Source organism: Manis pentadactyla, chromosome 5, assembly GCF_030020395.1.
Source record: "Manis pentadactyla isolate mManPen7 chromosome 5, mManPen7.hap1, whole genome shotgun sequence".
NCBI lineage: Eukaryota > Metazoa > Chordata > Mammalia > Pholidota > Manidae > Manis > Manis pentadactyla.
In genome coordinates, this window is record NC_080023.1 from 60,579,765 (window position 1) to 60,599,886 (window position 20,122).

The 20,122-nt window shown below is 36.3% G+C and overlaps 1 protein-coding gene across 5 annotated transcripts in view; it reads left to right on the forward strand.

Moving 5' to 3' along the window:
• MTHFD2L (methylenetetrahydrofolate dehydrogenase (NADP+ dependent) 2 like) overlaps positions 1 to 20,122 on the forward strand; it is a 161,165-nt gene that overhangs the window by 22,971 nt on the left and 118,072 nt on the right. For 4 of the 5 annotated variants that reach the window (XM_036927502.2, XM_036927500.2, XM_036927498.2 and 1 more), the window contains exons 4-5: positions 10,990 to 11,142; positions 12,331 to 12,438. In XM_036927502.2, the coding sequence (XP_036783397.2) occupies positions 10,990 to 11,142; positions 12,331 to 12,438 (261 nt within the window). Of the gene's footprint in view, positions 1 to 10,989; positions 11,143 to 12,330; positions 12,443 to 20,122 lie in introns of all 5 variants that reach the window. The other variant, XM_057502309.1, reaches the window with a different exon arrangement.

Genomic DNA, 20,122 nt, shown 5'->3' on the forward strand with positions numbered 1-20,122 from the left:
GGACCCAAGTGCCCCTCACCCCAGCTCCCAGCGGGAGGAGAGGAGTCGGAGCAGGGAGGGAGAGGGAGCCCAGGACTGCTAAACACCCAGCCCTAGCCATCCGCACCAGAGCGCAGACACACAGTGCATGGTGGGCTGGATGCTAGAGAAACGGGACAGTAAAACCTCCGAGTGGGTCACCCCAACCAGCGCCCCTGGAACAAAGAAAAGTGAGTGCCCTTTGAAAGTCTTAAAGGGACAGGAACCCCACAGCTGGACTGAGGTGTCGCTGGCACAATCAGCTCAGCAGCTGGGAACCCAGGGAACTCTTGGCACCATGACCTCCTGGGCAGCAGAGCAGCTCCAAGGCCCCTCACGGTGATAAATAGCCTCCCGCTGGTTCCCTCTAGGCATGGCTCCGCCATAGAGGCAGAGGCCACGCCCACAGCAACCACTCGCAGAGCTTCCTTCACAGTGGCCAGGCAAGAATCAGACCTCATCTGTGTGCAGCTGCCCAGCACAAACCGCTAGAGGTCGCCGTTCTCCCAGGAGAGGAAGGCCACAAACTAGAAAGAAGGGACGTTCTCCCAGCTGACAGGTGCCAGCTACCCACGACTATCTCTATCACCATTAAAAGGCAGAAGAATTTGATACAGACCAGATAAACCCAGACAGTCTCCCCTGAAAAGGAATCTGGGGAGATAGACCTAACCAATCTTCCTGAAAAATAATTTAAAAGTAAGGTCATAACCATGCTGATGGACTTGCAGAGAAATATGCAAACACTAAGGAAGGATAATACAGAAATAAAACAATCTCTGAAAGGATTTAAAAGCAGAATGGATGAGATGCAAGAGGCCATTGATGGACTAGAAACCAGAGAACAGGAATGCATAGAAGCTGATGCAGACAGAGATAAAAGGATCTCCAGGATTGAAACAAAATTAAGAGAACTGTGTGACCAATCCAAAAGGAGCAATATCCACATTATATGGGTACCAGAAGAAGAAGAAGAGAGAAAAAGGGATAGAAAGGGTATTTGAAGAAATAATTGCTGAAAATTTCCTCAAACTTGGGGAGGAAATAGTCGCTCAGACCACAGAAACACACAGAACCCCCAACAGAAGGGACCCAAAAAGGACAACACCAAGACACATAATAATTAAAATAGCAAAGTTCAAGGACAAGGACAGAATTTTAAAGGCAGCTAGAGAGAAGAAAAGGTCACCTACAAAGGAAAACCCGTCAGGCTATAATCAGACTTCTCAACAGAAACCTTATTACAGGCCAGAAGAGAATGGCATGATACATTTAATGCAATGAAACAGAAGGGCCTTGCACCAAGAATACTATATCCAGCACGATTATTATTTAAATATAAAAGAGGGATTAAACAATTTCCAGACAAGCAAAAGTTGAGGGAATTTGCCTCCCACAAACCACCTCTACAGGGTATGTTAGAGGGACTGCTCTAGATGGGAGCACTCCTAAGGCTAAGTAGATGTCACCAGAGAAAATGAAATCACAACAAAGAAAGCAGACCAACCAAATACTAACTAAAGGCAAAAATTAAAATCAACTACCCACAAACGCAGTCAAAGAAAACACAAGAGCACAGAATAAAACACCCAACATATAAAGAATGGAGGAGGAGGAGGAGTAAGAAGGGAGAGAAATAAACACCAGACAGTGTTTATAACAGCTCAATAAGCAACTTAAGTTAGACAGTAAGATACTAAAGAAGCTAACCTTGAACCTTTGGTAACCACGAATCTAAAGCCTGAAATGGCAATAAGTGCATATATTTCAATAATCACCCTAAATGTAAATGGACTGAATGCACCAATCAAAAGACACAGAGTAATAGAACGGATAAAAAAGCAAGATCCACCCATATGCTGCCTACAAGAAACACACCTCAAACCCAAAGACATGCACAGACTAAAAGTCAAGGGATGGAAAAACATATTTCATGCAAACAACAAGGAGAAAAAAGCAGGTGTTGCAGTACTAGTATCAGACAAAATAGACTTCAAAACAAAGAAAGTCACAAGAGGTAATGAAGGACATTACATAATGATAAGGGGGTCAGGCCAACAAGGAGATATAACCATTATAAATATATATGCACCCAACACAGAAGCACCAGCATATGTGAAACAAATACTAACAGAATTAAAGGAGGAAATAGAATGCAATGCATTCATTTTAGGAGACTTTAACACACCACTCACTCCAAAGGATAGATCCACCAGACAAAATAAGTAAGGACACAGAGGAACTGAACAACACACTAGAACAGATGGAACTAATAGACATCTATAGAACTCTACACCCAAAAGCAACAGGATACACATTCTTCTCAAGTGCACATGGAACATTCTCCAGAATAGACCACATACTAGGCCACAAAAAGAGCCTCAGTAAATTAAAAAAGATTGAAATTCTACCAACCAACTTTTCAGACCACAAAGGTATAAAACTAGAAATAAATTGTACAATGAAAGCAAAAAGGCTCACAAACACATGGAGGCTTAACAACATGCTTCTAAATAATCAATGGATCAATGACCAAATTAAAATAGAGATCAAGCAATATATGGAAACAAATGACAACAATAACACAAAGCCCCAATTACTGTGGGATGCAGCGAAAGCAGCCTTATGAGGAAAGTATATAGCAATCCAGGCATATATAAAGAAGGAAGAACAATCCCAAATGAATAGTCTAATGTAACAGTTATTGAAATTGGAAAAAGAAGAACAAATGAGAAGTCAGCAGAAGGAGGGACATAATAAAGATCAGAGAAGAAATGAATAAAATTGAGAAGAATAAAACAATAGAAAAAATCAATGAAACCAAGAGCTGGTTCTTTGAGAAAATAAACAAAATAGTTAAGCCTCTAGTAAGATTTATTAAGAGAAAAAGAGAATCAACACACATCAACATAATCAGAAATGAGAAAGGAAAAATCACGACAGACCCAACAGAAATACAAAGAATTATTAGAGAATACTATGAAAACCTGTATGCCAACAATCTGGAAAACCTTAAAGAAATGGACAACTTCCTAGAAAAATTCAACCTTCTAAGACTGACCAAGGAAGAAACACAAAATCTGAACAATCCAATTACCAGCAAAGAAATTGAATTGGTAATCAAAAAACAACCCAAGAACAAAACCCCTGGGCGAAATGGATTAACCTCGGAATTTTTTCAGACATACAGAGAAGATATAATACCCATTCTTCTTAAAGTTTTCCAAAAAAAAGAACAGGAGGGAATACTCCCAAACTCATTCTATGAAGCCAACATCACCCTGATACCAAAACCAGGTAAAGACCCCACCAAAAAAGAAAATTACAGACTAATATCCCTGATGAATGTAGATGCAAAAATACTCAACAAAATATTAGCAAACCGAATTGAAAAATACATCAAGAGGGTCATACACCATGACCAAGTGGGATTCATCCCAGGGATGCAAGGATGGTACAACATCCGAAAATCCATCAACATCATCTAGCACATCAACAAAAAGGACAAAAACCACATGATCATCTCCATAGATGCTGAAAAAGCATTCGACAAAATTCAACATCCATTCATGATAAAAACTCTCAACAAAATGGGCATAGAGGGTAAGTACCTCAACATAATAAAGGCCATATATGATAAACCCACAACTAACATCATACTGAATAGCGAGAAGCTGAAAGCTTTTCCTCTGAGATTGGGTACAAGACAGGGATGCCCACTCTCCCCACTGTTATTCAACATAGTACTGGAGGTCCTAGCCATGGCAATTAGATGAAACAAAGAATAGGAAGGAATCCAGATTGGTAAAGAAGAAGTTAAACTGTCACTATTTGCAGATGACATGATATTGTACATAAAAAACCCTAAAGACTCCACTGCAAAACCACTAGAACTAATATCGGAATTTAGCAAAGTTGCAGGATACAAAATTAACACACAGAAATCTGTGACTTTCCTATACACTAACAGTGAACTAATAGAAAGAGAAATCAGGAAAACAATTCCATTCACAATTGCATCAAAAAGAATAAAATACCTAGGAATAAAACTAACCAAGGAAGTGAAAGACCTATGCCCTGAAAACTATAAAAGACACTCTTAAGAGAAATTAAAGAGGACACTAACAAATGGAAACTCATCCCATGCTCCTGGCTAGGAAGAATTAATATAGTCGAAATGGCCATCCTGCCCAAAGCAATATACAGATATGATGCAATCCCTATCAAATTACCAACAGCATTCTTCAACGAACTGGAACAAATAGTTCAAAAATTCATATGGAACCACCAAAGACCCCAAATAGCCAAAGCAATCCTGAGAAGGAAGAATAAAGTGGTAGGGGGGGGAATCTTGCTCCCCAACTTCAAGCTCTATTACAAAGCCACAGTAATCAAGACAATTTGGTACTGGCACAAGAACAGAGCCACAGACCAGTGGAACAGAATAGAGACTCCAAACATTAACCCAAACATATATGGTCAATTAATATTCAATAAAGGAGCCATGGACATACAACGGGGAAATGACAGTCTCTTCAACAGATGGTGCTGGCAAAACTGGACAGCTGCATGTAAGAGAATGAAACTGGATCACTGTCTAACCCCATACACAAAAGTAAATTCAAAATGGATCAAAGACCTGAATGTAAGTCATGAAACCATAAAACTCTTAGAAAAAAACATAGGCAAAAATCTCTTGGACATAAACATGAGCGACTTCTTCACGAACAGATCTTCCCAGGAAAGGGAAACAAAAGCAAAAATGAACAAGTGGAACTACATCAAGCTGAAAAGCTTCTGTACAGCAAAGGACACCATCAATAGAACAAAAAGGTATCCTACAGTATGGGAGAATATATTTATAAATGACAGATCCGATGAAGGGCTGACATCCAAAATATATAAAGGGCTCACATACCTCAACAAACAAAAAGCAAATAAGCCAATTAAAAAATGGGCAGAGGAGCTGAACAGACACTTCTCCAAAGAAGAAATTCAGAATGGCCAACAGACATGAAAAGATGCTCCACATCAATAATCATCAGAGAAATGCAAATTAAAACCACAATGAGATATCACCTCACACCATTAGGATGGCCAACATCCAAAAGACAAACAATAACAAATGTTGGCGAGGTTGTGGAGAAAGGGAAATCCTCCTACACTGCTGGTGGGAATGCAAATTAGTTCAACCATTGTGGAAAGCAGTCTGAGATTCCTCAAAATGCTCAAAATAGAAATACCATTTGACCCAGGAATTCCACTTCTAGGAATTTACCCTAAGAATGCAGCAGCCCAGTTTGAAAAAGACAGATGCACCCCTATGTTTATCCAGCACTATTTACAATAGCCAAGAAATGGTAGAAACTTAAGTGTCCATCAATAGATGAATGGATAAAGAAGATGTGGTACATATACACAATGGGATACTATTCAGTCATAAGAAGAAAACAAATCCTACCATTTGCAACAACGTGGATGGAGCTAGAGGGTATTACGCTCAGTGAAATAAGCCAGGTGGAGAAAGACAAGTACCAAATAATTTCACTCATATGTGGAGTATAAGAACAAAGAAAAACTGAAGGAACAAATCAGCAGCAGAATCACAGAACCCAAGAATGGACTAACAGTTACCAAAGGGAAAGGGACTGGGCAGGAGAGGTGGGAAGAGAGGGATAAGGGCAGGGAAAAAGAAAGGGGGCCTTATGATTAGCATGTATAATGTGGGGGAGACATTGGGAGGGATGTGCAACACAGAGAAGACAGGTAGTGAGTCTACAGCATCTTACTACACTGATGGACAGTGACTGTAATGGGGTTTTTTGGGGGGACTTGGTGAAGGGGGAGCCTAGTAAACCGAATGTTCTTCGTGTAATTGTAGATTAATTATACAAAAAAAACGTATTGACTATGTAAATGTGAATCTAAAGCTGAGCTTTCTGTTCTGTTCCGCTGATCTGTTTTGTCTATCTCTACACCAGTAGTATACTGTTTTGATTACAGTAGCTTTGTAAAAGTCTTGAAGCAAGTATTATCAGGCCTATAATTTTGTTCATTTTCAAGATTTCTTTGTCTAAGTGAAGTCCTTTGCATATCCCTATAAATTTTAAAATAAACTTGTCGGCTTCTACCAAAATACCTCATAGGATTATGATTGAGATTACACTGAATCTTTAGATCAATTAGAAAGAATCAACATTTTAACACTATTGAGTCTTCCAGTTCATTAACACGATGTACCTTCCATTTATTTGGGTCATCTGTCAGCAATGTTTTATGGTTCTCATTATAGAAGTCATCCTCAAATTTTAGAAATTTATTTCTAAGTTCTTTGTGATTTGTAAGCTATTGTAAACAGTATTTTTAAAATTTCATTTTCTAGTAGTTCCTTCTTATATACAGAAATACAGTTGATTTTTTTGGTATATTGACTTTGTACTCTGTGATCTTACTGAATTCACTTGTTTAGTTCTTTTGTTTTGTTGTAAGTTCTTTAGGATATTCTGCATAAACAGCCATGCCATTTGTGACACGAGTTTTAATTCTTCCTTTCTGATTTTTAAGCCTCTTTTTTCTTTTCCTTATCTTATTACACCAGCTAGGATCTCCAATAAAAAACTTAATAGAAGTGGTGAGCTAGACACCCTTGCCTTCTTATTTCTTAGGGGAAAAGCTTCAGTATTTCATTACCAAGTGTAGTATTAGCTGTAAGTGCTTTTATAAATGCCTTTTATATTGAGGACTTCAAGCTTTGCTTCAACTTTGGTGAGCCACAGCTGCAATCTCTTTCAATTCTCTGAACCTTAGATGGGCTCCTCAGAGTGTGCCATTCAAGGGTCAGTCAGAGATTTGGGCAGAATTTATAGATAAAAATTTGAGTCTTCTCTCTGTGCCTTTCTCATTTCCTGGATGGATCTGTTCAATTTTCAACTGCTGTAGTAGCCCCAAACTTCGTCCTGACATTCCTTAAGCAATTAAGACTGCAGATTTCTATACAAATTCTAGCTGTCCTGTGTTTCAAAAAGCTTCCAAAATGGGAAACTCTTTCAGTGACATGCCTTTCTTTCAGATGTCTGCTCTCCTCCAAATCTGTCTACTTAAGTAACTCTCCGGTGTTTTCAGATAGCTGTTCTCTTTTATAGTAGTTATTTAATTTTTTATTGGGATTTAATTTACAAATAACTTTAGTTTCAGGTGTACAACAAAATGCCTCAATATTTGTAGATATATTGCAAAATGATCACGATAAGTCCAATTAACATCCATCACCATATATAATTACAGAATTTTTTTTCTTGTGATGTGATGAGAACTTTTAAGATTTAGTTTCTTAGCAACTTTCAAATATGCAGTACAGTGTTATTAATTATAGTCCCCCTGTGCATTACATGATGTTATAAGATGACAGTAGTGTGATTTTTAGAATATAAAAGATCTAAGACACATGGCATAGCTCCTTGAAAACAATTTAAACTTCGGCTTGGTAATGTTTTTAAAAATTATGTCTAAATGGTATCTATTGTATAATGGACAAAGAAACTTTTATGTAGCAAATACACCTTTATTCAATATATTAGGCACATGGGTTAATTGTTGGGTTTAGGGTAACCTAAGCTACTAAGTATTGAGTAGTAAGAGGCTATTTTATATTTCTATACTTAATACCTTTCAAAGTGAGATGATTGGCATCGTATATATAATTTGAATAGTTTGTTATTCAAGTTATATTCTTCCCTTGCAAATAGGAAACCATAGTAATATTTTGGATTTCAGTGTACTAGTTCTTCAGGGAAAGGATGTGTGTGTGTGTGTATGTGTGTGTGTGTGTGTGTGCACAGTTCGCTGGTTTGTTATGTCATTTGGGAAGATGTTAGGCATTAATGTTATGACTATTTTTTTTATTAAAGTGTCATTAATGTACAATCTTATCTTGGTTTCAAATGTACATCCCAGTGGTTCAGCAGTCTCTGCGATCAACTTATATTGTGACTAAGAATTATTGTGTCCCTTTATCCCCTTCCCCCAACCCACCCCAGCCCCTCCCCCTTGGTAACCACTAGTTACTTCTCAGTGTCTGTGAGTCTACTGCTGTTTTGCTCCTTCTGTTTTGCTTCATTTTTATATTCCACAAATAAGTGAAATCATATGGTATTTGTCTTTCTCCACTTATTTCACTGAGTATAATACTCTCTAGATCCATCAATGTTGTCACAAATTACAGAATTTCTTTTCTTTTGATGGCTGAATATTCCATTGTGTATATGTACAACATCTTTTTTATCCATTCATCTACTGATGGACACTTAGGTTGCTTCGATATCTTGACTATTGCAAATAGTGTGGTGATAAACATAGGGGTGCATATGTCTTTCAAATCAGGGGTTTTGTTTTCTTTGGGTAAAATTCCTAGGAGTGGAGTTACTGGGTCAAATGGTATTTCTACTGAGGAACTTCCATACTGCTTTCCAGAGCAGTTGCACCAATTTACATTCCTACCAACAGTGTAGGAAGATTCCCATATCTGTACATCCTTGCCAGCAGTTGTTTCTTATCTTTTGGATAGTGGCCATTCTAACCGGTGTGAGGTGATATCTCATTGTGGTTTTAATTTTCATTTCCATGATGATTAATAATGTGGAGCATCTTTTCATGTGCCTGTTGGCCATTTGTATTTCTTCATTGGAGAAGTGTCTGTTCAGGTCCTCCGCCCATTTCTTAATCGGGTTATTTGTTTTTTGGATGTTGAGACATATGAGATCTTTATATATTTTAGATTTTAACTTGTTATCAAATGAGTCATTTATGAATATATTTTCCCATACTATAGGATGCCTTTTTGTTCTGCTGATGGTGTCTTTTGCTGTCCAGAAGCTTTTTAGTTTGATATAGTCCCATTTGTTCATTTTTTTATTTTGTTTCCCTTGACCAAGAAGATGTGTCCAGGAAAAAAGTTGCTCATGTTTATATTCAAGTGGTTTTTGCCTATGTTTTCTTCTAAGAGTTTTATGGTTTCATGACTTACATTCAGGTCTTTGATCCATTTCAAGCGTACTTTTGTGTATGGAGTTAGACAATAATCCAGTTTCATTCTCTTACATGTAGCTGTCTAGTTTTCCCAACACCAGTTGTTAAAGAGGCTGTCTTTTCCCCATTGTATATTCATTGCTCCCTTTTTGTATATTAATTGACCATATATGCATGGGTTTATATCTGGGCTCTCTATTCTTTTCCATTGATCTATGTTCAAGAGGCTGTCTTTTCCCCATTATATGTTCATTGTTCCTTTATTGTATATTAATTGACCATATATGCATGGGTTTTTATCTGGGCTCTCTATGCTTTTCCATTGATCTGTGTTCTTGTGCCAGCTTCAAATTGTTTTGATTACTGTGTCTTTGCAGTATAGTTTGGAGTTGGGGAGTGTAATCCCCCCAGCTTTGTTCTTCTCTCTCAGGATTGCTTTGTCTGTTCTGGGTCTTTTGTGGTTCCATATGAATTTTAGAACTATTTGCTATGGTTTATTGAAGAATACTATTGGTATTTTGATAAGGATTCCATTGAATCTGTAAGTTGCTTTGGGCAGGATGGCCAATTTGAGAATATTGATTCTTTCTATTCATGAGCACAGGATAGATTTCCATTCATTGGTGTCTTCTTTAATTTCTCTCATGAGTATCTTATAGTTTTCAGGGTATAGGTCTTACTCCTTGGTTAGGTTTATTCCTAGGTATTGTATTCTTTTTGATACAATCATAAATGGAGTTGTTACCCTGATTTCTCTTTCTGCTAGTTAATTGTTAGTATATAGGAATGCTGTTGATTTCTGTGTATTAATCCTCTGTCCTGCAACTTTGCTGAATTCAGTTATTAGTTCTAGTAGTTTTTTGGTGAATTCTTTAGAGTTTTCTATCTATAATATCATGTCATCTGCAAAGAGTGACAGTTTGACTTCTTCCTTGTCAATTTGGATGCCTTTTGTTTTATTTTATTTTATTTTATTTCATTTCATTTCATTTCATTATTTTATTTTATTTTTTTGAGGCAGAGTAAAAGTTTTATTTAAGGTTACTTAAAGAGAGAAGTGCAGCAGGCAGCCTCAGCAAGGAGAGGCGCCCTGAAAGGTTTGGAGAGAGAAAGTTTAAGATTAAAAGGTTACACCCTTAGAAAGTGTGGGTGACCTCAGAGAGGAGCACGCACCGAAAGGTTGAGAAGAGAGAGTTTAAAGTTAAAAGGTTACGCACTTAGAAAGTGCAGGAGACCTCAGAGAGAGTAGCGCCTGGATGCCTTTTATTTCTTTGTGTTGTCTGATTGCCATGGCTAGGACCTCCACTACTATGTTTAATAAAAGTGGTGAGAGTGGGTATCCTTGTCTTTTTCCTGATCTTAGAGGAAAAGCTTTCAGCTTTTTGCTATTAAGTATGATGTTGGCTGTGGATTTGTCATATATGGCCTTTATTATGTTGAGGTATGTACCCTCCTTACCAGTTTTGTAAGAGTTTTTATCATGAATGGATGTTGACTTTTGTCAAAGTTATGACTATATTTAACACTGAAAACCTCTTTTAATCTGTAATGCTAGAAATATTTAATAGAAGCCTATTCATGGAAATGTCATGTATAGGAAAAGCATAGATTTAAACTCTCTGAATATATGAACTTTTTGAGGCAAAGACATCACCTGGCTGTTCCCAGATCTCATTGGTATTATGTTATCTCCTGACTTTTTCTCTTTCATCTGTTCAGCCACTTTTGGCCCTGCAATTGAATATACTCTTACAGTAGCTAATAACTGTCATTAGTCAAGAGCACTCTGACTTACTATTTTGGTGGCAATAAAAGGAAGAGAGTAATGATTTTACACCTTTTGAAGCTCAATCATAAGTGATCTTGCTGTAGGTCTTCAGATTTCATATTCCAGATCTTCAAATAAATAACATTTGTAAAATTAGACCAACTATATTTACTTTTCAGGCCATGTAGATGAGCGAACAGTATGCAATGGAATTTCCCCTGAAAAAGATGTAGATGGATTTCATATTATCAATATTGGAAGATTGTGCCTTGATCAGCATTCTCTCATACCTGCCACTGCCAGTGCTGTTTGGGAAATAATCAAAAGAACAGGTTGGTAACTTGTGGTCTGTAGGGTGTGGGTGCCCAGTGTCAACTTGAGCATGTGTTTTTTGCCTTGATGGAGCCACCTCAGTTGAATTGAGTGAAAGGAAGTGATAAGCCATAAAACTTTAATCTGTAGAGAGTAATAGAAGTTATAAAGTTATAGAAACCAAAGAATATCCAAAATAAAATAAAATGAGGAACATGTGCCAGATTACAGGTAACTGCTCTTATACTTTGTAGGGAATTACTTTTTCAAATATGTTTATTTCTCTACTTTTGGATTATAAATTTAATGTATGTTGATGTACATTTCCCAAAATGTATTATATTTTTTTCTGTGTTTAAAAACAAAATGTGCTGAACATATTTGAACCATTTCTAATGACCTACATTTTTATTATTAACATTTACCCTTGAATTGTGCTCTCCTAGACCCTGGAGGTGTATAGAAATGTTTGCTTCTACATTAATGGACCCACTTACCTTTTATATTGATGATTCTCCTGCCATCCATCATTGTGACTTTCTTTGCAACACCATCTTCTCTTTTCTAATCTGCTGTTTTCTAACTGGAGGAGAAAATTTCTAAGTGAGAGAACATTCTAGAATTATCCCCTAAGTATGTTTGTACTTGGGAAACTTTAATTCTAACTTCTTCATTTTACTTATGAATAATCTATGTCCAAAAGAGATAAGGTATGTTAAACCTGGAAGTTTTATCTTTCATAGCTTTCTAAGTTTCTAAAGTTTCGTGCTTCTCCCTCTGGAGGGAAGTGTGTAAGCTTTGTGAAAAATAGTTTTTTTCTCACTCCATTTGTCTCAGATTTGTTCAAAGTTCGATTGCCAATTAAGCCTGACATTGTTGTACTTTCTTACTTAATAATTAGTAGCTAATATATTTTAAGCTTTTGGACTTTTAACTATTCATGTGAATCTCAGTGCTTAAAAGAATTTAATGGCAACTTGAAAATGTTTTTGGTTTTCCAATGAGGGCATAATCAGAGAGGAAGTGACAAATCCAAGAAGCATGAAGAGAAATAATTATAAATAATGCATGTGGGTACATTATAGACAAGCCACACAATCATCCAAATTTAATGAGAATTTTTTGAAGAATGTTTCAGTTGGCTATCCAGGTGTTTAATTTGCTTCTTGTTGTTGACTCTTCATTTAAATGAAACTCTTTGTTTTAAGGAATCAAAACATTTGGGAAGAATGTGGTTGTAGCTGGAAGATCGAAGAATGTAGGAATGCCCATAGCCATGCTCTTACACACTGATGGAGAACATGAACGGCCAGGAGGTAGGTGGGACCTTGGAGATCCTATATACTCTTACAGTTTTCTTACTTCATGATATAATCAAGTAAAGATGTTTGAAAAGGTGACTTAACATATTTGTGGATTTATGAGGACTAAGGGAGTAAAAGTTTCCCTTATTCCTCATTTAATGATATGAATGTGTTGAATGTGATTAAGGAATTATTGGAAACATGTGGTCCCTTTGTTCCATTTTTTTCTTTTGGCTATATATATATAAATCATTAACAATATTGACATTAAGAAAGGTGGAAAGCCACTAGATAAAAATTACATATTGATATATATTTGCATGCACACACACATACACACATGTAGAAAACACCAATTATGGCTATATAGATTTCTTATTATTAACCTTGGTGAATTCCAGTTCCCTGATCTCAAATTTTTGATACTTCTTTTAAAGATCTTGGTTAACATAATGCCTATGAAATGATTTTTTGAGTCACAAAGCCTTATAGAAAAATAAACTCAATGATAACACATCACTTATCTGAAATGATGAATGATGAAACTTTTGAATATTATTTTTCCTTCCTGGGCTTACAGATTTAAATATTTCCACAAATCAAAATGTGTGTGTGAATCATAGCAAATTATGGTTTGATGGTGATTCCAGGTAACCTTAAAAAGCCTTAGTTTTGAAGAACTCTTTGAGAGGCCAAGTCTAGTTATATGAACACAGATGGTAACCATCTAAAAGATGCATTTTTAGTTTTACTGTTCACTTCTTAACTTAATCTATTAGTGCTTATCTAACTAATTCTTAGGGTATAATAAAGATATTGACTCCTATTTGCCTTTATGTAATAGAGTCTATGTTAAACAAGGTAAAGCAACCAGGAGTGTTTACCCAGGTATACCATTTTTGTTGGAAAATTTTGACCAGGAGCCAATAAGCATTTTTTTCTTTATTTTCAGCATTTTATTTTCTAACCTCATCAGTATCATAACAAGTAGTGTTATGTAGCTCCATGACAGTGCACAGTACTTTCTCATAAACAGTTTTATTTAGTTTTCAAAAATTCTGGCATATATTAATATTATTTGCATTTTGTAGCTAAAGGGAATGAGCTTTAGAGACTTTTGATGACTTACCAAGGCCACATGAAGAGGTCATGGATCTAGAGCTGAGAGCTGAGTGCTTTGTGGGTAGTAGGATAGACTTGGAGTCAGACCCCTCTCCTGCCAAGCCCTGCATCCCTGAACAAGTCATTAATCTGCTTAAACCTCCAACTCCCTCATCTACAAGGTGCAGATAATATTAGCTTCTTCTTCACTGGGTAATTATGAAAGTTAAGTGAGATATGAATGTAAAGCACTAATTATAGTGCCTAACACACTAAGTTAATAAGCCCTTGGTACATGTCTCAGATTTGTCTCAGATTTGTTCTGAGATAATAAAAACTCTGTTTTTATTATTTATATTATTATGCCTAAGTTAATAATCTGTAACCATATTAACCATAAAGTTTCGAGTAACAGGATCCAAGGTTATAATACAATTTTTACCTTTACCTTTATTTGAAAAAAAAATTTTTTCTGGTAGGTTTTATGTTTGCTTTTTTGAAGATCAAATCTACAAAATTGCAAAAACAGAATTTTTAAAGCCTATGAAATAATTTGATTAGAACCATGATATCATAATACTCCAAATCACACTTTACATCGCACTTTTTCTTGTAGATACCAATATATTATATGCTAATTTTTTGATAAACTTCAATTTTGAATTATTCAGTTGCCTATGAGATATCTAAGAAAATTAACTTTTCTCTATGCAATTTTAAATTAGGCATTCCTATATCATAAAATACTAACTTTATAAATATTTTATACTTTGTGTTATAAAATATCTTCACTTAAATGCTTGTTAAAAGTTGAGGAAACATGGCATTAGTTACATGCTGTTTACGTATAAACCAGGCAGTTAAATTTGCATTTATTATAGCAGCACTAGGGGCCCTTATAATTACAGTGTCTAGAAGGTAATAAATTATATTAAAAATGAAGATGGACAGTTTGCAACATGGGTGGTATTTAACCTCGTACATATTTAATAGGAGTGTGGTGACATATATGATTAATATAGTGAATTGTTGAGAGCTGCTTACTGAAGATTTGGTGTCTGTGGGAAAGCTAATATTTCAAACATCCACGTCTGTTAGAGAAGTAATTATGTGCAGTGACTACATGTGCATTGTTGGCTAATGGAGATAATGAAGGAGGATTAACTCAACAAATTCATATCTATAGAATTGTTTTAATGATTCTCACAATGTTGAACATTCAACTCACACTGTATTTCTTTGCCAGAAGAGATTCAGAACCCTAATGATTCATTTAGCCATATTGTAATTTAGCTTGATTAATATGTGTCTACTCATGGCTGGCTTTTAGTCTTGATTATATAGGACATGGGTCCCAGCTGTGTTGTGAAAAGAGCTTCTTTTAATTCCTCAAGGGCTTTAAATATTCAGAAGACTGTGGATGTGCTCAAATCTTTAGGTAAAGGAGTAGTACTGATGCTCAACACAGCAGGACGCTGCAGGGAATTACCTTCTACTGAGGACATGTCATCCCAGAAGACTTCGTACGGGACATAACCTTTGAGCCACTATGTGGTTTATATAGAGTAGGAGAGAGATGGTTTCTAAGACCTTATAGTCTTGGTGGTGGTGGTGGTAGTGGGAATATAGAGGGAGCATCATAAACAAGTATGAGTGATTTAAAATGTAAATATTTAGTGGAACAAATATTTGTATTTTGTAGCAATTTTGTGTGTATAAGAAATACTCCATTTGCTCAGGGAAGCCTGTGGGTAATTAAAGGAACATAAAGAGATTGATGGTGGACAGTCTCTTCTTATTAGCCTCGTTACTTATTAGGAAGTTTGGGTACCACTGTGACCACCTGTAGACCATTGTGTATTCTTTTAACGTTTTGTATTTGTAACCTATACAAATGAAAACTGAATACCATTAGCTTGAGCACAATGTCTTTATTTTTAGCTTTACTGTGAGGAAGTAAGAGAGATATTCTTCAATTTCTTTTTTTTATTCATTTTATTATCATTAATCTACAATTACATGAAGAACATTATGGTTACTAGACTCCCCCCTTCACCAAGTCCCCCCCAACAAACTCCATTACAGTACTGTCCATCAGTGTAGTAAGATGCTGTAGACTCACTACTTGTCTTCTCTGTGTTGCACATCCCTCCCAATGTCCCCCCCACATTATACATGCTAATCATAAGGCCCCCTTTCTTTTTCCCTGCCCTTATCCCTCTCTTCCCACCTCTCCTGCCCAGTCCCTTTCCCTTTGGTAACTGTTAGTCCATTCTTGGGTTCTGTGATTCTGCTGCTGTTTTGTTCATTCAGTTTTTCTTTGTTCTTATACTCCACATATGAGTGAAATCATTTGGTACTTGTCTTTCTCCACCTGGCTTATTTCACTGAGCGTAATACCCTCTAGCTCCATCCACGTTGTTGCAAATGGTAGGATTTGTTTTCTTCTTATGACTGAATAGTATCCCATTGTGTATATGTACCACATCTTCTTTATCCATTCATCTATTGATGGACACTTAAGTTTCTACCATTTCTTGGCTATTGTAAATAGTGCTGGATAAACATAGGGGTGCATCTGTCTTTTTCAAACTGGGCTGCTGCATTCTTAGGGTAAATTCCTAGAAGTGGAATTCCTGGGTCAAATGGTATTTCTATTTTGAGCATTTTGAGGAATCTCAGACTGCTTTCCACAATGGTTGAACTAATTTGCATTCCCACCAGCAGTGTAGGAGGGTTCCCCTTTCTCCACAACCTCGCCAACATTTGTTGTTGTTTGTCTTTTGGAGGGTGGCGATCCTTACTGGTGTGAGGTGATATCTCATTGTGGTTTTAATTTGCATTTCTCTGATGATTAGTGATGTGGAGCATCTTTTCATGTGTCTGTTTGCCATCTGAATTTCTTCTTTAGAGAACTGTCTATTCAGCTCCTCTGCCCATTTTCTAATTGGATTATTTGCTTTTTGTTTGTTGAGGTGCGTGAGCTCTTTATATTTTGGATGTCAGCCCTTCATCGGATCTGTCATTTATAAATATATTCTCCCATACTGTAGGATACCTTTTTGTTTTATTGATGGTGTCCTTTGCTGTACAGAAGCTTTTCAGCTTGATGTAGTTCCACTTGTTCATTTTTGCTTTTGTTTCCCTTGCCCGGGGAGATATGTTCATGAAGAAGTCGCTCATGTTTATGTCCAAGAGATTTTTGCCTATGTTTTTTTCTAAGAGTTTTATGGTTTCATGACTTACATTCAGGTCTTTGATCCATTTTGAATTTACTTTTGTGTATGGGGTTAGACAGTGATCCAGTTTCATTCTCTTACATGTAGCTGTCCAGTTTTGCCAGCACCATCTGTTGAAGAGACTGTCATTTCCCCGTTGTATGTCCATGGCTCCTTTATCATATATTAATTGACCATATATGTTTGTGTTAATATCTGGGGTCTCTATTCTGTTCCACTGGTCTGTGGCTCTGTTCTTGTGCCAGTACCAAACTGTCTTGATTACTGTGGCTTTGTAGTAGAGCTTGAAGTTGGGGAGTGAGATCCTCCCCACTTTATTCTTCCTTCTCAGGATTGCTTTGGCTATTGGGCTCTTTGGTGTTTCCATATGAATTTTTGAACTATTTGTTCTAGTTTGTTGAAGAATGTTGTTGGTAATTCGATAGGGATTGCATCAAATCTGTATATTTCTTTGGGCAGGATGGCCATTTTGACGATATTAATTCTTCCTAGCCAGGAGCATGGGATCAGTTTCCATTTGTTAGTGTCCTCTTTAATTTCTCTTAAGAGTGTCTTATAGTTTTCAGGGTATAGGTCTTTCACTTCCTTGGTAAGGTTTATTCTAAGTATTTTATTCTTTTTGATGCAATTGTGAATGGAATTGTTTTCCTGATTTCTCTTTCTATTAGTTCACTGTTACTGTATAGGAAAGCCACAGATTTCTGTGTGCTAATTTTGTATCCTGCAACTTTGCTGTATTCTGATCAGTTCTAGTAGTTTTGGGGTGGAGTCTTTAGGGTTTTTATGTACAATATCATGTTATCTGCAAATACTGACAGTTTAATTTCTTACCAGTCTGGATTCCTTGTATTTCTTTGTTTTGTCTAATTGTCATGGCTAGGACCTCCAGTACTATGTTGAATAACAGTGGGGAGAGTAGGCATCCCTGTCTTGTACCCAATCTCAGAGGAAAAGCTTTCAGCTTTTTGCTGTTCAGTATGATGTTGGCTGTGGGTTTATCATATATGGCCTTTATTATGTTGAGGTACCTGCCCTCTATACCCATTTTGTTGAGAGTTTTTATCATGAATGGATGTTGAATTTTGTCGAATGCTTTTTCAGCATCTGTGGAGATGATCATGTGGTTTTTGTCCTTCTTTTTTTGATGTGGTGGATGATGTTGATGGATTTTCGGATGTTGTACCATCCTCGCATCCCTGGGATGAATCCCACTTGTTCATGGTGTATGATCATTTTGATGTATTTTTGAATTCAGTTTGCTAATATTTTGTTGAGTATTTTGCATCTACATTCATCTGGGATATTGGTCTGTAATTTTCTTTTTTGGTGGGGTCTTTGTCTGGATTTAGTATTAGGGTGATGTTGGCTTCATAGAATGAGTTTGGGAGTATTCCCTCCTCTTCTATTTTTTGGAAAACTTTAAGGAGAATGGGTACTATACCTTCTCTGTATGTCTGATAAAATTCCAAGGTAAATCCATCTGGCCCAGGGGGTGGGGTTTGGGTAGTTTTTTTATTACTGCTTCAATTTCTTTGCTGGTAATTGGTTTGTTTAGATTTTGTGTTTCTTCCTTGGTCAGTCTTGGAAGGTTTTATTTTTCTAGGAAGTTGTCCATTTGTTCTAGGTTTTCCAGTTTCTTAGCATATAGGTTTTCATAGTAGTCTCTAATAATTCTTTGTATTTCTGTTGGATCCATTGTGATGTTTCCTTTCTCATTTCTGATTCTGTTGATGTGTGGTGATTCTCTTTTTCTCTTAATAAGTCTTGATAGAGGCTTATCTATTTTGTTTATTTTCTCAAAGAACCAGCTCTTGGTTTCATTGATTTTTTTCTATTGTTTTATTTTTCTCAATTTAGTTTATTTCTTCTCTGATCTTTATTATGTCCCTCCTTCTGCTGACTTAAGGCCTCATTTGTTCTTCTTTTTCCAATTTTGGTAACTGTGATGTTAGACTATTCATTTGGATTTGTTCTTCCTTCTTTAAATATGCCTGGATTGCTATATACTTTCCTCTTAAGACTGCTTTCGCTGTGTACCACAGAAGTTGGGACTTTGTGTTGTTGTTGTCATTTATTTCCATATATTGCTGGATCTCCATTTTAATTTAGTCGTTGATCCATTGACTATTTACAAGCATGTTGTTAAGCCTCCATGTGTTTGTGAGCCTTTTTGCTTTCTTGGTACAATTTATTTCTAGTTTTATACCTTTGTGGTCTGAAAAGTTGGTTATTAGGATTTCAATCTTTTTGAATTTACTGAGGCTCTTTTTGTGGCCTAGTATGTGGTCTATTCTGGAGAATGTTCCATGTGCACTTGAGAAGAACCTGTATCCTGTTGCTTTTGGGTGTAGAGTTCTATAGATGTCTATTAGGTTCATATGTTCTAGTGTGTTGTTCAGTGCCTCTGTGTCCTTACTTATTTTCTGTCTGGTGGATCTGTCCTTTGGAGTGAATGGTGTGCTGAAGTCTCCTAGAATGAATGCATTGCAGTCTATTTCCCCCTTTAGTTCTGTTAGTATTTGTTTCACATATGCTGGTGCTCCTGTGTTGGGTACATATATATTTATAATGGTTATATCCTCTTGTTGGACTGAGCCCTTTATCATTAAGTAATGTCCTTCTTTATCTCTTGTTACTTTCTTTGTTTTGAAGTCTGTTTTGTCTGATACTAGTAGTGCAACACCTGCTTTTTTCTCCCTATTGTTTGCATGAAATATGTTTTTCCATCCCTTGACTTTTAGTCTGTGCATGTCTTTGGGTTTGAGGTGAATCTCTTGTAAGCAGCATATAGATGGGTCTTGTTTTTTTATCCATTCAGTTACTCTATGTCTTTTGATTGGTGTATTCAGTCCATTTACATTTAGGGTTATTATTGATAGGTATGTACTTCCTGCCATTTCAGGCTTTATATTCGTGGTTACCAAAGGTTCCAGGTTACTTTCCTTACTATGTAAGAGTCTAACTTAACTCACTTATTATGCTGTTACAAACACAATCTAAAGGTTCTTTTCTATTTCTCCTCCTTTTTCTTCCTCTTTCATTCTTTATATATTAGGTATCAAATTCGGTACTTTTTGTCTATCCCTTGATTGACTTTGGGGATAGTTAATTTTGCATTTGCTTCATAATTAGCTGTTCTACTTTTTTTTTTTTTTTTTTAAATAATTATTTTTTATTGAAGGGTAGTTGACGCACAGTATTACATTACATTAGTTTCAAGTGCACAACACAGTGGTAGAACATTTATATACATAATTCTAGGTTCCAGCTATCACCCTACCAAGCTGTTACAATATCTTGAATATATTCCTTATGCTATATATTACATCCCGGTTACTTATTTATTTTACCATTGG